The 17,179-nt window shown below is 31.0% G+C and overlaps 1 protein-coding gene across 4 annotated transcripts in view; it reads right to left on the bottom strand.

Annotated features, from left to right (window-relative positions):
- Positions 1 to 17,179, bottom strand: part of LOC139993061 (putative aminopeptidase-2) — a 73,126-nt gene that overhangs the window by 35,743 nt on the left and 20,204 nt on the right. For all 4 annotated transcript variants that reach the window (XM_072014491.1, XM_072014476.1, XM_072014470.1 and 1 more), the window contains 6 exons: positions 14,783 to 15,257; positions 13,334 to 13,575; positions 12,370 to 12,722; positions 11,340 to 11,617; positions 2,842 to 3,035; positions 1,647 to 1,814 (listed from right to left, as the gene is read on the bottom strand). In XM_072014491.1, the coding sequence (XP_071870592.1) occupies positions 1,647 to 1,814; positions 2,842 to 3,035; positions 11,340 to 11,617; positions 12,370 to 12,722; positions 13,334 to 13,575; positions 14,783 to 15,257 (1,710 nt within the window). The remainder of the gene's footprint in view (positions 1 to 1,646; positions 1,815 to 2,841; positions 3,036 to 11,339; positions 11,618 to 12,369; positions 12,723 to 13,333; positions 13,576 to 14,782; positions 15,258 to 17,179) is intronic.

Consider the following 17,179-nt stretch of genomic DNA (forward strand, 5'->3'; position numbering starts at 1 on the left):
AAAATTTAATGAAGAAAAAAAAAAAAAAACTAGCACAAAAAAGAAAACAACAAAAAACTTTAGTTTTCCTCAGTTTCAAAATTGTAGGTAGGATAATTTTACTAAGGAGGGCAGTGTAGTTTATGTACATATATATAGTGCTCATCTAAAGAAATAAAAAATATCCAATGAACGTATCCTAAATTTCAATCCTTTCGATGTTATACTAGAAAGAAGAAAACAGAAAGTGAAAGAAACATCGTTCAATGTACAATAAAATCGCGTAGGAACCTTACTATGTATTGAAAATGAAAATACGCTACAAAACTCATTTCTTAAGAAATTCACATACTTGAACAATTATTAAAATACAAAAGATGCGAAATAAAGAACACAGTTTTATAATCATCTAATATACATTTTTATCGAGGTTTCATTACTCTACTCGCATTCTTTGAAATTGTGCATTTGCATGAATATTCATGGTTTAGCAACACATAATAAGACTGTGAACATACGATAATGGAATAAAAAAACATACTACTACAATATTCTCATATATGTCGTGTAATGTAAAACATGAAAAATATGTTTTCTTTTGAAAAAGTACATCGAGTAGAGTATACAAATTTATAACACTTTATATTGAAATGGGAGGAAGAGATATCGAGAATATCTTTTACAAACGTGAAAATAAATTTTTGTGTTTTTCATGGATTATAGAACTTACTAACTCATTATTGATTATAAGATTCACTAATAGTGACTCACGAAAGTATTTGTATACTTATGAGAACTTTTAAATTTTACACTATCACGATGTTTATCAGATGACATAGTGGTTCTCTAGATTTCAAACGTGTTTTTGATAGTATGTTGGCCTCTGTTCAGATGTTTTGTGAACATTGAAAATTCTTGAAACTTTTTCAGGAAATTCAGGTCTGGCCTAAAAATATGAACCGGAATCTTCTTGATATGTCGCGTTAAAACAAAACGCGATGTATTATTGAAAATTCCGAATTCCGAAGAACTACATATATGTTAACTTATGGAAACTCTTCTTATACGTATATTATGTGTATTGTATAAAAGATTTTGTAATATGGTTCAACTATCGTGGTCACATTTGTATAGTTTGACACAAATCTGAAAATATGTGCAGGAGTTGCAAAATATTAATTAGAAACATACACTTCACAAAAATCACAAAATTATTTAAACAGTCAATTACCTATTATATTGTTTTGTATTAATTATATCTTTAAACCAACTATTCGTATCATATATTAATTTTTTTATTGAGTCAAATGAGAATATAATCATAATGTCTTAGACGTTACTTCTTATAATACTCTACAGATTACATGAGGACAAAAATGAATTAACCCCAACATTCAAGAAACTGAGTAATTGATTGCTTAAAATAAACGCGAGATCAAAATATTGAGTAATATTGAATCGAACGATTCCGTTATATTATCTATTATCATTGCTATTATTTATTATACTGTTATTTGATTTGTGAAACATGAATTACTCCATTTTTGCATGATTAATATAGCTTAGTAAAGTCAATTGATACTATAAACTCAAATTCGAAAAAACTGGCCTCAATCCATATTTGTTCTCAATGTTTTATATATAAAGATTAATAAATAAAAACTTACTGGTCAAGAAATTCGTCTTTAGTAGCGCAGGCTAAAGATTGGAGAATTATTAACTTTTGTGCAGGAAATGTCGTATCTGAATAAAGTCCCCACAAACGATTCCAGGATTCAGGATCATTTTGTTCAGCAACCGTGCAATACGATACACTACGAATATTGGGTGGAAAGCTGAAAAATAATATCCGTTGAACATCTGTTTTAGCATAGTTTGTAAATACATTAGTACCTCCCGCAAACCTCCTTATATATATTTGCAAAAAAGAAACTTAATAAGATAAGAGATAGAAAAATTTATTATAGTACTGTATTGATTTTATTATAGAACTATATATTGTACTCTACCGAACACATGTAAAAAATTATATTTGGCTCTGCGATAAATTAACACTTTGCGTAATAGTAGTGAAAATATCGCAGATATAACTTTTACACAAATTGAAATAATAAACGCAAATAATCAAAATAAGACTCCTTATGTCAAAGTATTTGAGATATTTGAAAAAGAGCTTCAATTGTTTAAGGCGCGAAACAATGTAACTCTGCATAGTTATTTATGACAAAAAATTTATGTAATTCAGAAATTCAAAGAATATAACATTCTTAATACGTACAACCTTGTTTATCAACGTTTCAGATGACTTAATTTAAGATATATTTTATATATTTAAGATAATTTCATTATATTTTACAATTTTTGTGATACTGTCCACTCTATTCTTTTTTTAATTATCAAATGATACACGTAATACAGTATTTTAATTAATTCAGTTTAAATTTAAAATAAAAATGGTAGCTTTAATTTGCAAAATTGTATAAAGCAATTGCGGCAATATTCAATATTTCAATATTGAATATTGAAATAATAATATTTTGTTAATCTATACTTAAGTAAGTGCCATAAAAAATCCTATTGTGCGCGTATTTTTATGACAACTATATACAATAAAATTGAAGTATATAAAAATAAAAATAATCTTGTATTAAATATATGATTCTATTAATGATATATATAAAATAAAACTTAATAAAATAAAGTAAACTTTTGTTCGTTAATGTAAAATTTTCATTAATATATGGTAATATATAGTAGTATATATTGTATAAACATATAGGATTTTTAAATACTAAGCAATTCAATTGTAAACTTGAAAACTTTCGTTGAAAATTACGTTATTTAATTAGAAATAATATTGACCTTGCCATTGTTATTTCATTGTTGGTCCAAGCGTTAAAATAAGATAAAGCTCGAGATTTGCAGTTTGTTATGTTTATTTGACATGCCCACTTGCGAATGTGTGATCTGAACAACAAGGTGACGTGGTCATCATTTTCCTTATCCTCAAATCCAAGTTTATTATATACCGGTGTTAAGAGCGAGCTTAGATATCGCTGCAATGTAATAGTAATAAAAGTAAGTAATTCATATACTTTGAACGTGGCATAATTGTATTTTATATTAAATAATTTATAATTTATATTAAATAAAGTATTTAAATTTTTACATTTTTACTGATTTTAAGGTGTATAGCGTATTTTATAGCTGATAGTTGAGATTACAGAAATGTCGAATCGTAAAGATTAATAAAGAAGAAGTATTAGTATTCCATAAGAAACATTCTTATACGTAATGTTTATATACATATGTATGTAATTTCAAAATGAAAAAATTTTATCATATTTGTTTATATCTTTTGTATGTATCATCTTTTATATGTATCATCTTTTATTTTCCAGAACTATCTTTGTTAGTGTCAATGATTTTTTTATTGATTCTATGAGTAATACTTCTTTTGTATGAGTGTGAATCTCTAATTTTAGCTTACAAATTTAAAATAAAAAATAAGAGACGATATATATTATTTATGGTATGATTTGATTCATTACATCCGATAACCGGATAAAGACAGAAAATATTCTCAATTTTTCTACTTCTATGTTAGAAAAATAATAAGGTCCATAATAAATAAACGAAAAGCAGTCTCGAGGAGAGCGCGTTGAATCAAAACGTATTAACAAACCGTTCCGTGAGTTCTATACATTCAGTCTATTGTCGAAGTGATTTTATAATAATAAATGTTTCTTGAACTAAAATGTTAGTGATTAATAATCAGCGAATGGTTAAAAGTAATACATTGTATTAGATAAATTGCATCTCGGTATAGGAAAATTATGAAATAGTTTTTGACTACGGAAGTCATGTACCTATAGTCACTGTTCCTATTCATTCAGCCGTCGACTGCCGAAGCGTGAACACGTGTGTGTCTAGTGCTTAGTGCAGTTCACAATACAAATGACGACCCTCCGTCGAAAGTGAAGTGAAATCAAAATAAAACAAGTGCTTCTAAACTTAATAGTGAATAATCAGACTCTTCTAATCTCCAATCCGAATCATAACCTCTCGACTAGTTATTTCAATTTGAATTAACTAGCTCGAAGATGGCCCAAACATCTAGAACTAGCTCACTCGAACAAAGCTATAACCGCTTTATTCTCCCTCCTCCGTGGCAAAAGGACAAACTGTCCCACCTCCCAAACCATACAAATGACAAACAAAAAACGCAAGCAGACTCACTCAACAAAAATATGAATATCTCCACTTACAACAGATTCGAACTACTAGAATCCACACACGTCATCGATATCCAAACAATGATCAAGTCCATCGAGAAAGACATCAACAAAGAAGATTGTCAACTAAAAATTAAAAACAATCAGGTTAAAATTCTGCCGACTAATCCAGACTTTTATAGAAAACTAACAAAGCTGCTAAAAACCCTGAACGCTAAATTCCACACTTGTCAACTAAAACAAGAAAGACCCTTTCGAGTGGTATTACGCAACATTCACCACTCTGCTAACTTAGATAAACTGAAATACGAACTCCAAAATCTTGGACATAAAGTTACCAATATCAGCAATATAAGACACAGAATCACAAAAAAACCCACTATCTTTATTCTTTGTTGATTTAAAGCAAAAACCAAACAACAAAGAAATCTATAATATCAACTGATTAATGAACTCAGTAATAAAATTCGAACCACATTTTACAAAAAAAGAGATAGTTCAGTACAAAAGGTGCCAGAGATACACGCAAAAATATTGCAACCGCAAATACTGTTGCGTCAAATGTGCAGGTCCTCATTCTACAGACCAATGCACTAAATCAGCAGAAACTCCTGCGAAATGTATCCACTGTCAAGGAGAGCACCCTGCGAACTACAAAGGCTGCTCAGCCTACAAGACCTTATATAACAACAAGTACCCCAAACCCAGAGTAAAGGACCTCACGATTCCAACACCCAGCCCACAAAAACTATCTACTCCTTAAATCTCCTATGCTCAGGTAGTTCAAGGAGTACAAAGCGGAAAGATAATCCATAATGAACATTCCCAAAATATTCCAGTCCCAGTTCCCAGTCCACAAAACACGAATAATCTCGACAGGTTTGAAAAACTAATCGAACAACAATCAGAGCAATTTAAAAGCTTGCTATCACTGCTTGCACTCCTTGTGAGCAAACTACACTGCGACGTAAAATAAAACCATTACACATAGCTCTTTGGAATGCCAACGGTCCAGCTCAGCACAAATACGAACTAGAATTCTTCTTAAAACAACAACAAATTCATGTAATGCTCATATCTGAAACCCACTTCACCGATAAAAATTACCTAAGAATAAATGGTTATAACTTCTATCATACCCAACATCCTAGCGGAAAAGCCCATGGCGGCACCGGAATTATCATAGAAACCAGCATAAAACATTATGAGCTTCCATCATACCAGAAGGACTACCTCCAAGCCACAAACGTAGCAATGGAATATTGGCATGGTCTAATCACCACGTCAGCAGTATACTGTCCTCCTAGACATTCTATCTCTAAAGAGGACTTCGATAACTTCCTCGAAGACCTCGGCAATAGATCCATAGCAGGAGGAGACTACAACGCTAAACATACCCAATAGGGCAGCAGACTTACTACAGTAGGAGGTAAAGATCTACTGAACAGTGTAAACACCAACAGACTTAATTACCTCAGTACAAACGAATCCACTTACTGGCCCACTGACAATAACAAACTACCTGACTTATTAAACTTCTTCATAACCAAAAACATCTCGCCAAGATATGTCCAAATCAAATCTTCTGTGGAACTTTCTTCAGATCATTTACCCGTAATAGCAATAATTAACTCAACAATTATTGAAAATCTACCTAATGGCTTTATTCACAACCAACTCACCAACTGGCAACTCTTTAGGGAAATCTTCAATCATACAACATCAGCCTGAATTCGCTTAAAAACAAACGAAGATGTAGAAGCAGCCGCCGAATACCTAAACACCACCAGCATAGTAAACGCTATCCGTTCTTCCACACCTATGAAGAGCTTCGACAATAAACACGAATATCCCCACCACATATTAAAAAAAAGTCATAGAAAAACTCAGACTTAGAAGAATGTGGCAGAGTCATGGAACACCCGACGACAAGCGAAAGCTAAATAATGCAACCTCTCACTACGGAAGGCATCCAGGAAACTCTCTTGTCCTCCCCTAACAATCCCTCCAATTCGCTGTCCGCAAGGTGAATGGGCGCGTAGCCCTACACAAAAAGCTAACTTGTTTGCCAGTCATCTAACCAACGTCTTCAAACCACATTCCCCCACTACTCCAGATGAAATAACTGAATACCTGCACTCTCCCTTCAAGATGTCTTCTCCTACTGAGCCTTTCTCATCTCAAGAAGTCATAGAATTAATCCGTCGTCTAAATCCCAAAAAAGCAACGGGGCATGATCTGATAAGTAACAAAGCCATTAAGGAGCTTCCCGTAAAAGGGATTGCAATCATCACTTCCATCTTTAATGCAATTCTCCGCCTTCAATACTATCCCAAAACTTGGAAAATATCATTGATTACTCTCATTCGCAAACCTGGAAAACCAATACATGAAACCAGCTCTTATCGCCCAATTAGTCTTCTTATCCCACCTTATCCAAACTATTCGAGAAGATGCTAATGATACGACTCCTTCCACTCTTAGAGGATCTAAAAACTCTGCCAGATCACCAATTCGGTTTCCGAAAGCAACATTCTATGATAGAGCAAATTCATCGTTTAACTCACAAGATCACCCAAGACTTAGAAAAGAAAAAATATTGTACTGCTATATTTCTAGATATTCAACAGGCATTCGACAAAGTATGGCACGGACTATTGTTCAAACTAAAGAAAATCCTACCACACGCCTACTACACCATCCTAAAGTCCTACTTAATCAATAGACAATTCATGGTAAAATACTTAGACGCTATAACTTCAACATTTCCAATAGAAGTTGTCATACCCCAAGGCAGTGTTCTCGGACCCCTGCTGTTCAACATCTACACTGCAGATTTACCAACTTCGACAGAGATAACCACAGCGACATTTGTTGATGACACAGCTTTATTACCACCCCGCTCAGACCCGATAATTGCCTCCTCAACTCTTCAGCGAGGTCTCGACTCCATGGAAGAATGGTTGCACAAATGGCGCTTCAAAATAAATGATAATAAATCCAGTCATATAGTTTTCACACTGCGAAAACAATCCTGCCTGCAAGTGACCATAAATAATATTCCAATACCAAACAAAGATTCAGTCAGATATCTGGGCATGATTCTAGATAGAAGAATGACATGGAAACGGCACATCGTAGATAAATCCAAAGAATTGAAAACAAAATTAAAAAAATTCTGCTAGTTGATTGGCAGTCGCTCCAAGTTAAACATGCAAAGTAAAATAATGCTATAGAAAGCCATATTAAATCCTGTTTGGACTTATGGGATCCGACTATGGGGAACAGCGAGCAACTCCAACATAGAAATTCTCCAACGATTCCAATCGAAAACCTTAAGATTCCTAATAGATGCACCTTGGTACTTCACCAAAGAAACAATACGTCACGACCTCAAGATACCCACAGTCAAAGAAGTATTATCCTAATTCAGCAATAGACACAGCACAAGAGTTAACAACCATCAAAACCCTCTAATTACTTGACTACTCGACACGTCGGAACAGATCCGCAGGCTAAAAAGACATTACACCTTAGACCTAAGCACTAGATTCAAGTAGAATCAAACATATTATAAACACTTATTAATCATGTCATAGTACCACGTCACATAAATTTACTTAAAATTCTCTAACGAGAATTGATTGTAAAGTAAACGCAAATAAAAAAAAAAAAAAGACAGTTCCTATTCAATGTCCAACAGTCAATCTTTCCAGTTGCAAAAGTGATGTTCTATGTGATTGCTTTCCAAGGAAAGATCAAGCTATAGTTATCGAGGCCAAAGATGGAATTCAAATTAAAGACTATGCATTTGTAATTGACAAAATTACAAATTCAAGAAAAATACATTTTATTTGAAGAATTTCTAGCGATGGAATTTGCGTTTTTCTTGCTACTGGAGAACTAGTCAAATAAATTACCAACAACTACAATGCGATATAAATAAATGGTTTCAATCTTCAAGCTTGATTTCGTTACACAGATACCAAAGAATCATACTGTTTAATGTTTATTCAACGATTTCACATGCATTACTAGGAAACATTAGTGGCGTTCTTAAGAATTGAGGAAGATTTTTTCACACATAAGCAGTAATTAGATGTTGCATATAACTAGAAGTAATCAAAATAAAATACGAAAATATCACTTACTGGATTTATCCAATCTCCAAAGCTTAAATGTTTTTTATGCGAACAAATGTGGCATTCAGCAAAAGACTGTACGGACACGCAGAGCGATAATATCAACTTATTGGGTATTGCATTATGTTGAAGTAGTTATCACTTGTAAAAAAAAAAAAAAAAAAAAAGAAAAAAAAGAAAAAAAAGAAAAAGAAAATTTCTACATGATCTTCTCGTAGTAATAAATTAATTTGAATGGTAAAGAGAAAGGCATTGACGAAGTTAAGCTTCAAATATTTACGAAGAGATAATTGTATGTAGGGATGTAGAATTTTAGGGAGGGTGTCGAAGTGGTCACCGCTTCTAGGAAAACTCTACATCTGGTATTTTAGTTTTCTCAAGCACTGAAGCCATCGACAGCGCATAGACAAAAGACTGAGTCGAAGGCAGACCATAAACAGTACACAGGCAACGTTGGCTTCGGGGTTTTCAGTCATAGGGTAACACTGCTAGCGTGCGGATCTGGATCAGCTCAATTATATTTCGACTTGTATTTACACTTCAGTATTTAAAGTATATTTTCTACCTTACAATTTATCCACGCGTTCCTTTGTATTCACATACATCTGATAACCTCAACATATTAGAAGAAACTACAAACCATAACCACTCTAAATGTACAAAATCAATAACATATAGACCACAACGCTCAATCAAACCAAAATACAGAAAATACAGTTAATGAAATCCTTGAAACTGATATTAGTTGAAATGAATCAAAATCCAGCAAACGAACAAAACTTGATAAGGCTAAAGGCTCCAATAGCCTCTCTAGCTTCGACATCAACAGTACAAGCATGAATCAGGATATATTGAGCAAATCAAAAACATAAAAACAAGAAGAAAGCAACTAGAAAAAATTCAGATAGGAGTATGTTACTGTAGTGAGTATTGCATGTAGTGGAGCAGTACTATACGTCGTTTGTTATTTATAGCGCCATTTTTATTACAAAATGTCATATACATTTGGATTATAGTACAAAAGCGCAACGGGGATTATACGGGGAAGAATATCCTAATAGGACTATACTGTGTAAAGATATTTTGCAAAATAACCCAACGATCGCGGCATACAGGTGCATTGAAATCTGCGAAATCTGGCGGTCGAATTCAACACGACGATCCGGATCTGGGAGATAGAATACTGCATAGTATTCAAGAAAATCTCAGGTTAAGTATAAGCATTATTGCTATTGAAGAAGATATCAACAACACCGTATGGTCTGTATTGAAGGGGGGAAATCCACACCTGCATAGCTTTCAGAAAGTTCAGGAGTTAAAAATAGAAGATTTTCTTAGAAGAAAAGAATTTCGCAAATGGATGAGTCGAAAAATCCAACGCAACTCCAATTTCTCCGCCAGGATATTATTTACCGATGTGGAAACATTTTATAAATGTGGAATAACAAATATACACAATGAACATTTCTGGGAACGTGAAAATCCACATCCATTAAGAGATGATTCATGTAGAGTGTTGCACCACCATATTTTACCAACGCAGTGCATGAGCACTTAACTAGCTGTTTTAGAAATAGATGAATCAGTCAAAGAGAACCTATACTTTGGTTCCTAGATTTAAATCCTCTTGACTTTTACTTCTGAAGATATGTGAAGAGAAACGATTTTTGGAGAAATGCACCTCCATTCAATACAGGTAGAGATATATTTGATAAAAGTCCAGCACTTTTTTTTAGTAGGAAATAACAAGTTCTTCTCACCAAACTTAAAATTGGATACACTAAACTAATACAATCTTATAACTAAAAATAAGCCAGATAAGTGCATACACTGTAACTGTGTCCTGTCTGTAGATCTTAATTGTAGTAACATTTCCCAATACAAAATTAAATTAACTCTTTCAAATGAGATTTAGACATATCTAAATCATAAAAAAATATTACGAAAATCTTCTCTATTTTCCCAAAGATATTAATTTATATGGTAAATTATAATATCATAAGCTACAGCTTAAGCCGCGTTCAGCTTAAAATTAAAATAATATAAATACATAATTATTTTTATTGTAAATTTATCTTTGATACTCAATTAGAGTATCAAAATTAAAGTAACAAAACCCCATTTATTTAAACTTTACTGATTCGAATGGAAATTTAATTAATGAACAATTTATTAAATGTTAAAGATTCCTCTGTATCGAATCTACTTTTCTGAACGTGAATTCATATTATATGAATTCCAGCTATAGAAAATATTTGTTCTTCTATGAAGCCAGATAACTGGAACTTTAGCGTAAACGTTGATATAAACGATTTTTAAATTCAATGGACCTTGTTTTCTCTACTACAAGACTAACGTTTTCAAATTTGATTTTCTTAACGAAAACTAAAGATCACGCGGTAGAGTGATAATTTTTTAGCTCTTTTGCTAATTATTTAACTTTCATTTCACAGATGGCGGATAAGAATTTAGGTTATTACTTTTCAGAATTTCAAAATTTGCTTCGTTTTAATTTGTATTATGTACTGTACGTGCAAAAATTACAGATGTTATTTATGACGTAAAACATAGGATCTACAAATTAAAATTAAACATCCTATAATTAAGTAATATGACACAAATTTTATTTAAATTGTTACGATTTCCTATATATAGATGTGTGCATAAAATTGAAAAGCGAGCAAACTTTTAAGCCTTGAAAAATCAAATCATAGATCTACAAAGTTTTGCAAAAAGAATCAAATGCATATTATGCAAGATTATGTGCAATATTATAAGACTAGGATAAGTATATAAACATTTCATCATAAAATCATACAAAAGAACAATTTTAATGATATGCAATTAATTAATAGCCTATTAAATAGCATTCTTTTATAAAAAAAAATTGAATATGTGCCTTATCATGTTTATCTCTTGTATCCTCAATTATTTTATGACATTTCTTGCTTTTTTCCTTTACTTTTTACTTTGTAATACATACCACAAACGCTTTGTAACTTTCCTTTCCTTCAAATTGTTTATGCAAATAAGTCAAGCCGTTGAAAAATGCACGCCATGGAATGTAGTTGGTTTCCTTGCTTAAATATTGTGTTGCACTTAAAACAGTAGAGTAATCAACATATCCTGCTCTGCCAAGATTTAACAAATCATCAATGAGTGCTGCACGATTAATTTCGTGTATTATATTAAATCGATCACTTTTCAAAAACTTGATTATGTCTTTCCAATTATCAGGTGCATAGTTTACCCGATAATACCCTGGAAACAATTTGTTTTATATTTGTATTAGGTAAAAATGAAATATGTGTTAGTAGATAAGGAACGCGTGTCTTTATAAACAGATATAAATAAAGAAATGAAATTTAAAATGGTGATTTGTTTTATCTATTATAATATTTTTTAATGTTTTTTATTTTATATTATAATATGTTTTAATAACGAGTACTTACTCTACCTTAGATATTTTTTATATTTTTGCAATTCACATGCATTCTAGCGATCTTTTCTTTTATAAATGTATAAAGATCCACAGTCCACAATCTACATAATCTACATAGCGTAATATTTAAGTAATGTATAATGGTCTACATAGCGGTAAAACTAAAGTAGTATAATACTTATACTATTTTATTACTATATTATATCATATTATGTTTTATACACAAGATAAGTATTCAATTTTACTACTTGTAATGGTTTAGATTTTTAATATGATTTTCAGCATTTTTTACATTATTAGATTCTTTACGCTCTAAGCCTTTAAACGAGATAATAATTATTTCACAATTCATTTTAATAATTTTCCAAAAATCTTTCAGTGTTGTATTCTTCCGTAAGTGGTGTAATACTTATAAATGAAGATGCTGAGTCATACTTTATGAAATAAAACATTTTCTATGTAACAAGGTTGTAAAATTGCTTATTATTAAGCACAAATTTTGTTCAGAGTAAGTTCCAAAACAATCCTTTAAAAATTGTTCATAAAATAGGATATTTGTACAACTATTTACCTGATTGTTGAACGTTTAGCAAGTAGAAATCACTACTTGGTAATATAATACTTTCTTGAACACTCTTGAACCAGTATTTTGGTTTTGTGTCTTGAAAGTCCGAATCGTTAAGATTCGTCCAACTGATAGGAATATACCAAATACGATCAGTTGACGATTCTTCTGGATTCAAGAAGAATCTCTGTTGTCTCAGCGTTAAACGATTATTATCTATGTTAGCATGAACTACAGGATAACCAGGCTGAGTAGTCCAGCTGTTCATAATATCGGGAATTGAATTTTTTATTTTCTGATCTTCAACTTCTTCGCTAATTGCATCAATAAGGTCTTCTGGCGTAGCTACATCATATTGTCTAAAAGAATAATTATATTATCAAAATCCTGCTTTATAGAAACTTTCGATAATGTTAATGTCCTTTTTTTTTTTTTTTTGAAATTGAAACATAATTATACCTGTGCTTGCTTATTTTTATTATGTTATTTTAATTACATTTTCATTTAATTTATGATTAGCAATCGGCGAAGGTAGATTCCCAACCCGGAAATTATGAAGCTTTGGCTATGTGTAGAGTACATATGTATATATGTGATTGATTGTATTAATTGATTTTCCTTTCTTGAGAACAATTATCAGTCCATTCATATATACATATGTAATTGAATTACGGGTAACTTTAGGATTTAATTGAGACACTTGGCGCCAAAGGAACGCAAGTGATATTTTCGACATATTTCAGCAAAGGGAAAAATTTATTAGCTCGATCATTAACAAGTATCGTTTAGTACAAATATTAGTGTTAAGGTTTCTTGCACCTCTGGTGTCAAATATAAAAAATCGATTTGCTCGAATCTCCCTCAAGCTAGACTAATAACGGGTTAAGAGATTCAGTTACATGTGAGGAAGTAATGTCTTTGAAACTACTATACCACTTTATCTTTTATTTATTGTTAGTCCAAATCTTACCGTTTCTTTAAGTAATTAGCAAGAGCTTCATAAAATGGACGACGACCCAATACTTTTTCTATCATTCTTATCACGCTAGCAGCTTTTGCGTAAGATATCGAATCGAATATTCCTCTAATTTGTGTTGGATTCCAGACATCATGGGTCATAGCATGAGTGGATATTGAACTATCTGTTTCAAAAGCTGAATGAAGCTGTTCCACAACAAACTGAGCCTCCAAAGACCATTTATTAAGTTTCACCTAATAAATTTTATTATTAATCAATAATGTTGTATCACTTTTATGACTAAAATAAAAGTATGGAATGCAGTGATAAGTTAATCAGTTAGATAACAAAAAATAATTTGTTAAAGAAACATTTATATGTTTAGCTTTTGGGAAATGTACAACATACACGAATTGAAGACAGGATATTTGTGCAGTTTAAATATTGACAATTAAGTAAATATGATTAATGTTATGTCTAATAAAAGAGATATATTTTATATTTAATTCTGAATCATTCTCTGTCATGAGTGCCATTGTAGAAGTATCGAATTTGACAAATTAAGAAGAAGGTTTAAGAAATGTTAGAATTTAATTTTAAAAGCCTACTATTATGACAAATATTTTAAGAGAACTTTTTAATATTGTACGAATTCATAGAAGTACATTTGAAATTATAATTGGAACATTGATATAATTAGTAATTATACCAATATAGTACAATTTATATTTTTAAAGCAATGAAGTAATGATCTTTTGAAACTTAAATTGCCTAACTAATTAAATTATACAAAAAGATAAAAAGAACTGAGTAGAGTTAAATATTAACATAATACTTTCAAAACTTTGTTTAAAATATATGTGAAAAGTTTAAGTATAATATCACATATAATTTAGAACAAATTTTTATCAAATTTCAAGACATTTTTCCTCAGGAGAATATTACATACATATGTATACATGTAACGGAAAAACTTTCCTTATAACATGAAACACATTGACAATATTTAGAACAATTTTCAAATAACGACTAAAATTTGTTTCAATGTTTTATGAGATACTTTGTTTGTCAGACATAGAAATAGAAAAAACTTTAGATTTAAAAGAATTATAATAAATTTAACTGTCTGATATCTATCTATAAAATGAAGTCTCTCCAAGATATTACATGCGTAAACATTTTTTAAAATAATAGATTGTTGTATAATAAACGTCGCTTCAAGATAAATAATAGCAAAAAATATAGTTTACTTTAATATGAAAATTTCTAATTTTAAATTAAGAATTATCTGAATCGATATATTTTATATTATTTAAAAATAGTTAAAACAAACAAATAGTTGACCTCGTTAAAAACTGTGCATCAACTTAGTATACATATATTCCAAGAATTAAAAATGTAGCATAAATATCAATATTGTCGAAAGTTTACAATATAATTCCTACATATAAGTATACTTACATGTTCAGTTCCAAAATACTGGAAATACCTTGCAAAGCCTTCATTCAACCATGTATATTTCCACCATTTTGGACTGACAAGGTTTCCAAACCACTGATGAGAGATTTCGTGTGATATCACGTTTACTATACTCTGTTTTGATGCTGTGGTCGATAAATCATGATCATATAGTATGTTTCTTTCTTTATATGTCAAGAGACCCCAATTTTCCATTGCACCTGACACAAAATCGGGTAACGCAACCATGTCGAGTTTAGGCAACTGGTATGGGATATTCACTGCCATCTCGTAAAAATTAACGAGAGGGTTCATAACAGATAGAGCATATTTTCCATCTTCGATTGCGTTTCGTCTTGTCCATACTCCATGAATTTCCCCGGCGTCTTTCACCGAAACAAAGTCAGAAATTATCAGAGCCACTAAGTACGTCGACATTTTGGGAGTTTCTTTAAAAATAATTGTCTTCGTTGTGTTCCTGCAAAAGTTTGATCAAGTGACTCATTTTATCGTTGACGATTATGAACTAATCAACCATTAACTGATTGGTTTTGCACTTTGAATAACGAGAACAATTTCTTTTATATCGAGTTCCGATAATAAGTGACGATATTGATTATATTAATATTTTTATGTACCTATTTGATTTCGTGAAATTAATAATATTCCATCAGGTGGTTCACACATCGGACGCCATTATCTGAGTTACCTTTTATTGTTAGTTTAATAAATATATATTTCTCGAGCAAAAATCCATTAGCATTAATCGAAGGATTTGCTGATGTAAAAAGTAACTTTCAAAAGCATCATCGTTTCATAAAATGATAGATGTCATTTTGTATCTTTCAAATAGCACCATATACCTTTCTTAACATACTTTTATGTAATTTATATGATATATGATACAGTAAATGTATCATTTTAGTTATCTGATAGTCGTAGACGGTAATACAAAAACAAATTATAAATTATTATAGCATCAGACGGTTGAAATAATATTCAGGCTGTCTCATTTGAAGCTTTGTACGCAATTATTTCCCAAACTGTAGCTCGTTTAAAAAGATGTTTCAAATGAAACTTACTCTGTTTCGGAAAGGTGGTCGCAAATCTTCTCTAGATGGACATGCTTCCGAGATTTCAAAGTGATGATTTTGGGAGAACGCGAAGAATTTGGGAGAATTAGTTCTATTGCTTTCGAAAGGGTACCTCTATCATTTAGGGATAGAGTAAATAATTATATTGATGTCCAAGGTCATTCTTTTGAATACAGAAGATAAAAGACAATTTCCGGACATCCAACGAAGGTAGGCGTTAAACAACAATAAATAACTTTGAATGATCTTGGAACATAAAAATATATTATAGGTCGATAAATTCTTCACGAAACGGACTATACCTCTATCTAAATAAAACACATGCACTGCCGTACAAAAAAATAAAGGTCACTTTGAAATATCGGAAGCATGTCCACTTAGAGGAGATTTGTGACCACCATAAGATACTCCCCTCCCGAAAGAGGATAAGTTTCATTTGAAACTTTTTTCTAAATGAGCTATAACTTCAAATGGGACATTCTGTATGTTACCACATAACTGAATTCATTTTGTAGTATAATATAAAAATATAACAAGAGACATGTACATATATATAGTGCTATTTACAAAATACCCTTTTTTTGGTTTCATTTTTTCGTGAAGAAATGGCACCTTTTAACTACTTTATTTACATCAGTAAATTCTTTGTTTGATACTAATTATCTTCTGTCGTCAAATTTTTTTATTAAATTGTCAGCACAAAGTTAAATATATCGTGGCAACCGTTTCGTGAATCACCCCCACATATTGTAATTGTTGTAATTGTTGTAAATAAAATTATAATATTAAATATATATTTAATACCTTGACCTTAAATTTATGAACCAAGGTCATATAAAAATATTTGCATTGGAAGTTTCTTTTTGAAGAAACGCGAATTTGAAAATTTATCGATTACACATGCACGGAGCTAATTTTCAACTAAACATGTTCAAACATAATTTCCTTCAAAACGGGGTCTTAAACGAACGAATTTTATTTTACATTTTCAATTCAAACTGGTAAGAGGAATACTTGGGATTTTATGACAGAATTTTAAACATATTCGCTCCTCAAGCGATTAAGTGATAGCAGATGAATTATCTACGAAATTTACAGTGATTGCACTTTTATTAAACATAATCTCTAATATAGTGTATTTATCAAGATTTAGAAGATCAGCACTGTAATATTTATGTCACATATTATTTCTTGGAAAGTAAATAGATTAAAATTAAAGTATGGTATATTTATAGTTTATGTGAAACAATTGAAAAGCATAAACAAATGTTATATGAGTTCATATAAAATAAAATATTTCTATTTT

The sequence above is a fragment of the Bombus fervidus genome, chromosome 2 (genome assembly GCF_041682495.2).
Source record: "Bombus fervidus isolate BK054 chromosome 2, iyBomFerv1, whole genome shotgun sequence".
Classification (NCBI taxonomy): Eukaryota; Metazoa; Arthropoda; class Insecta; order Hymenoptera; family Apidae; genus Bombus; species Bombus fervidus.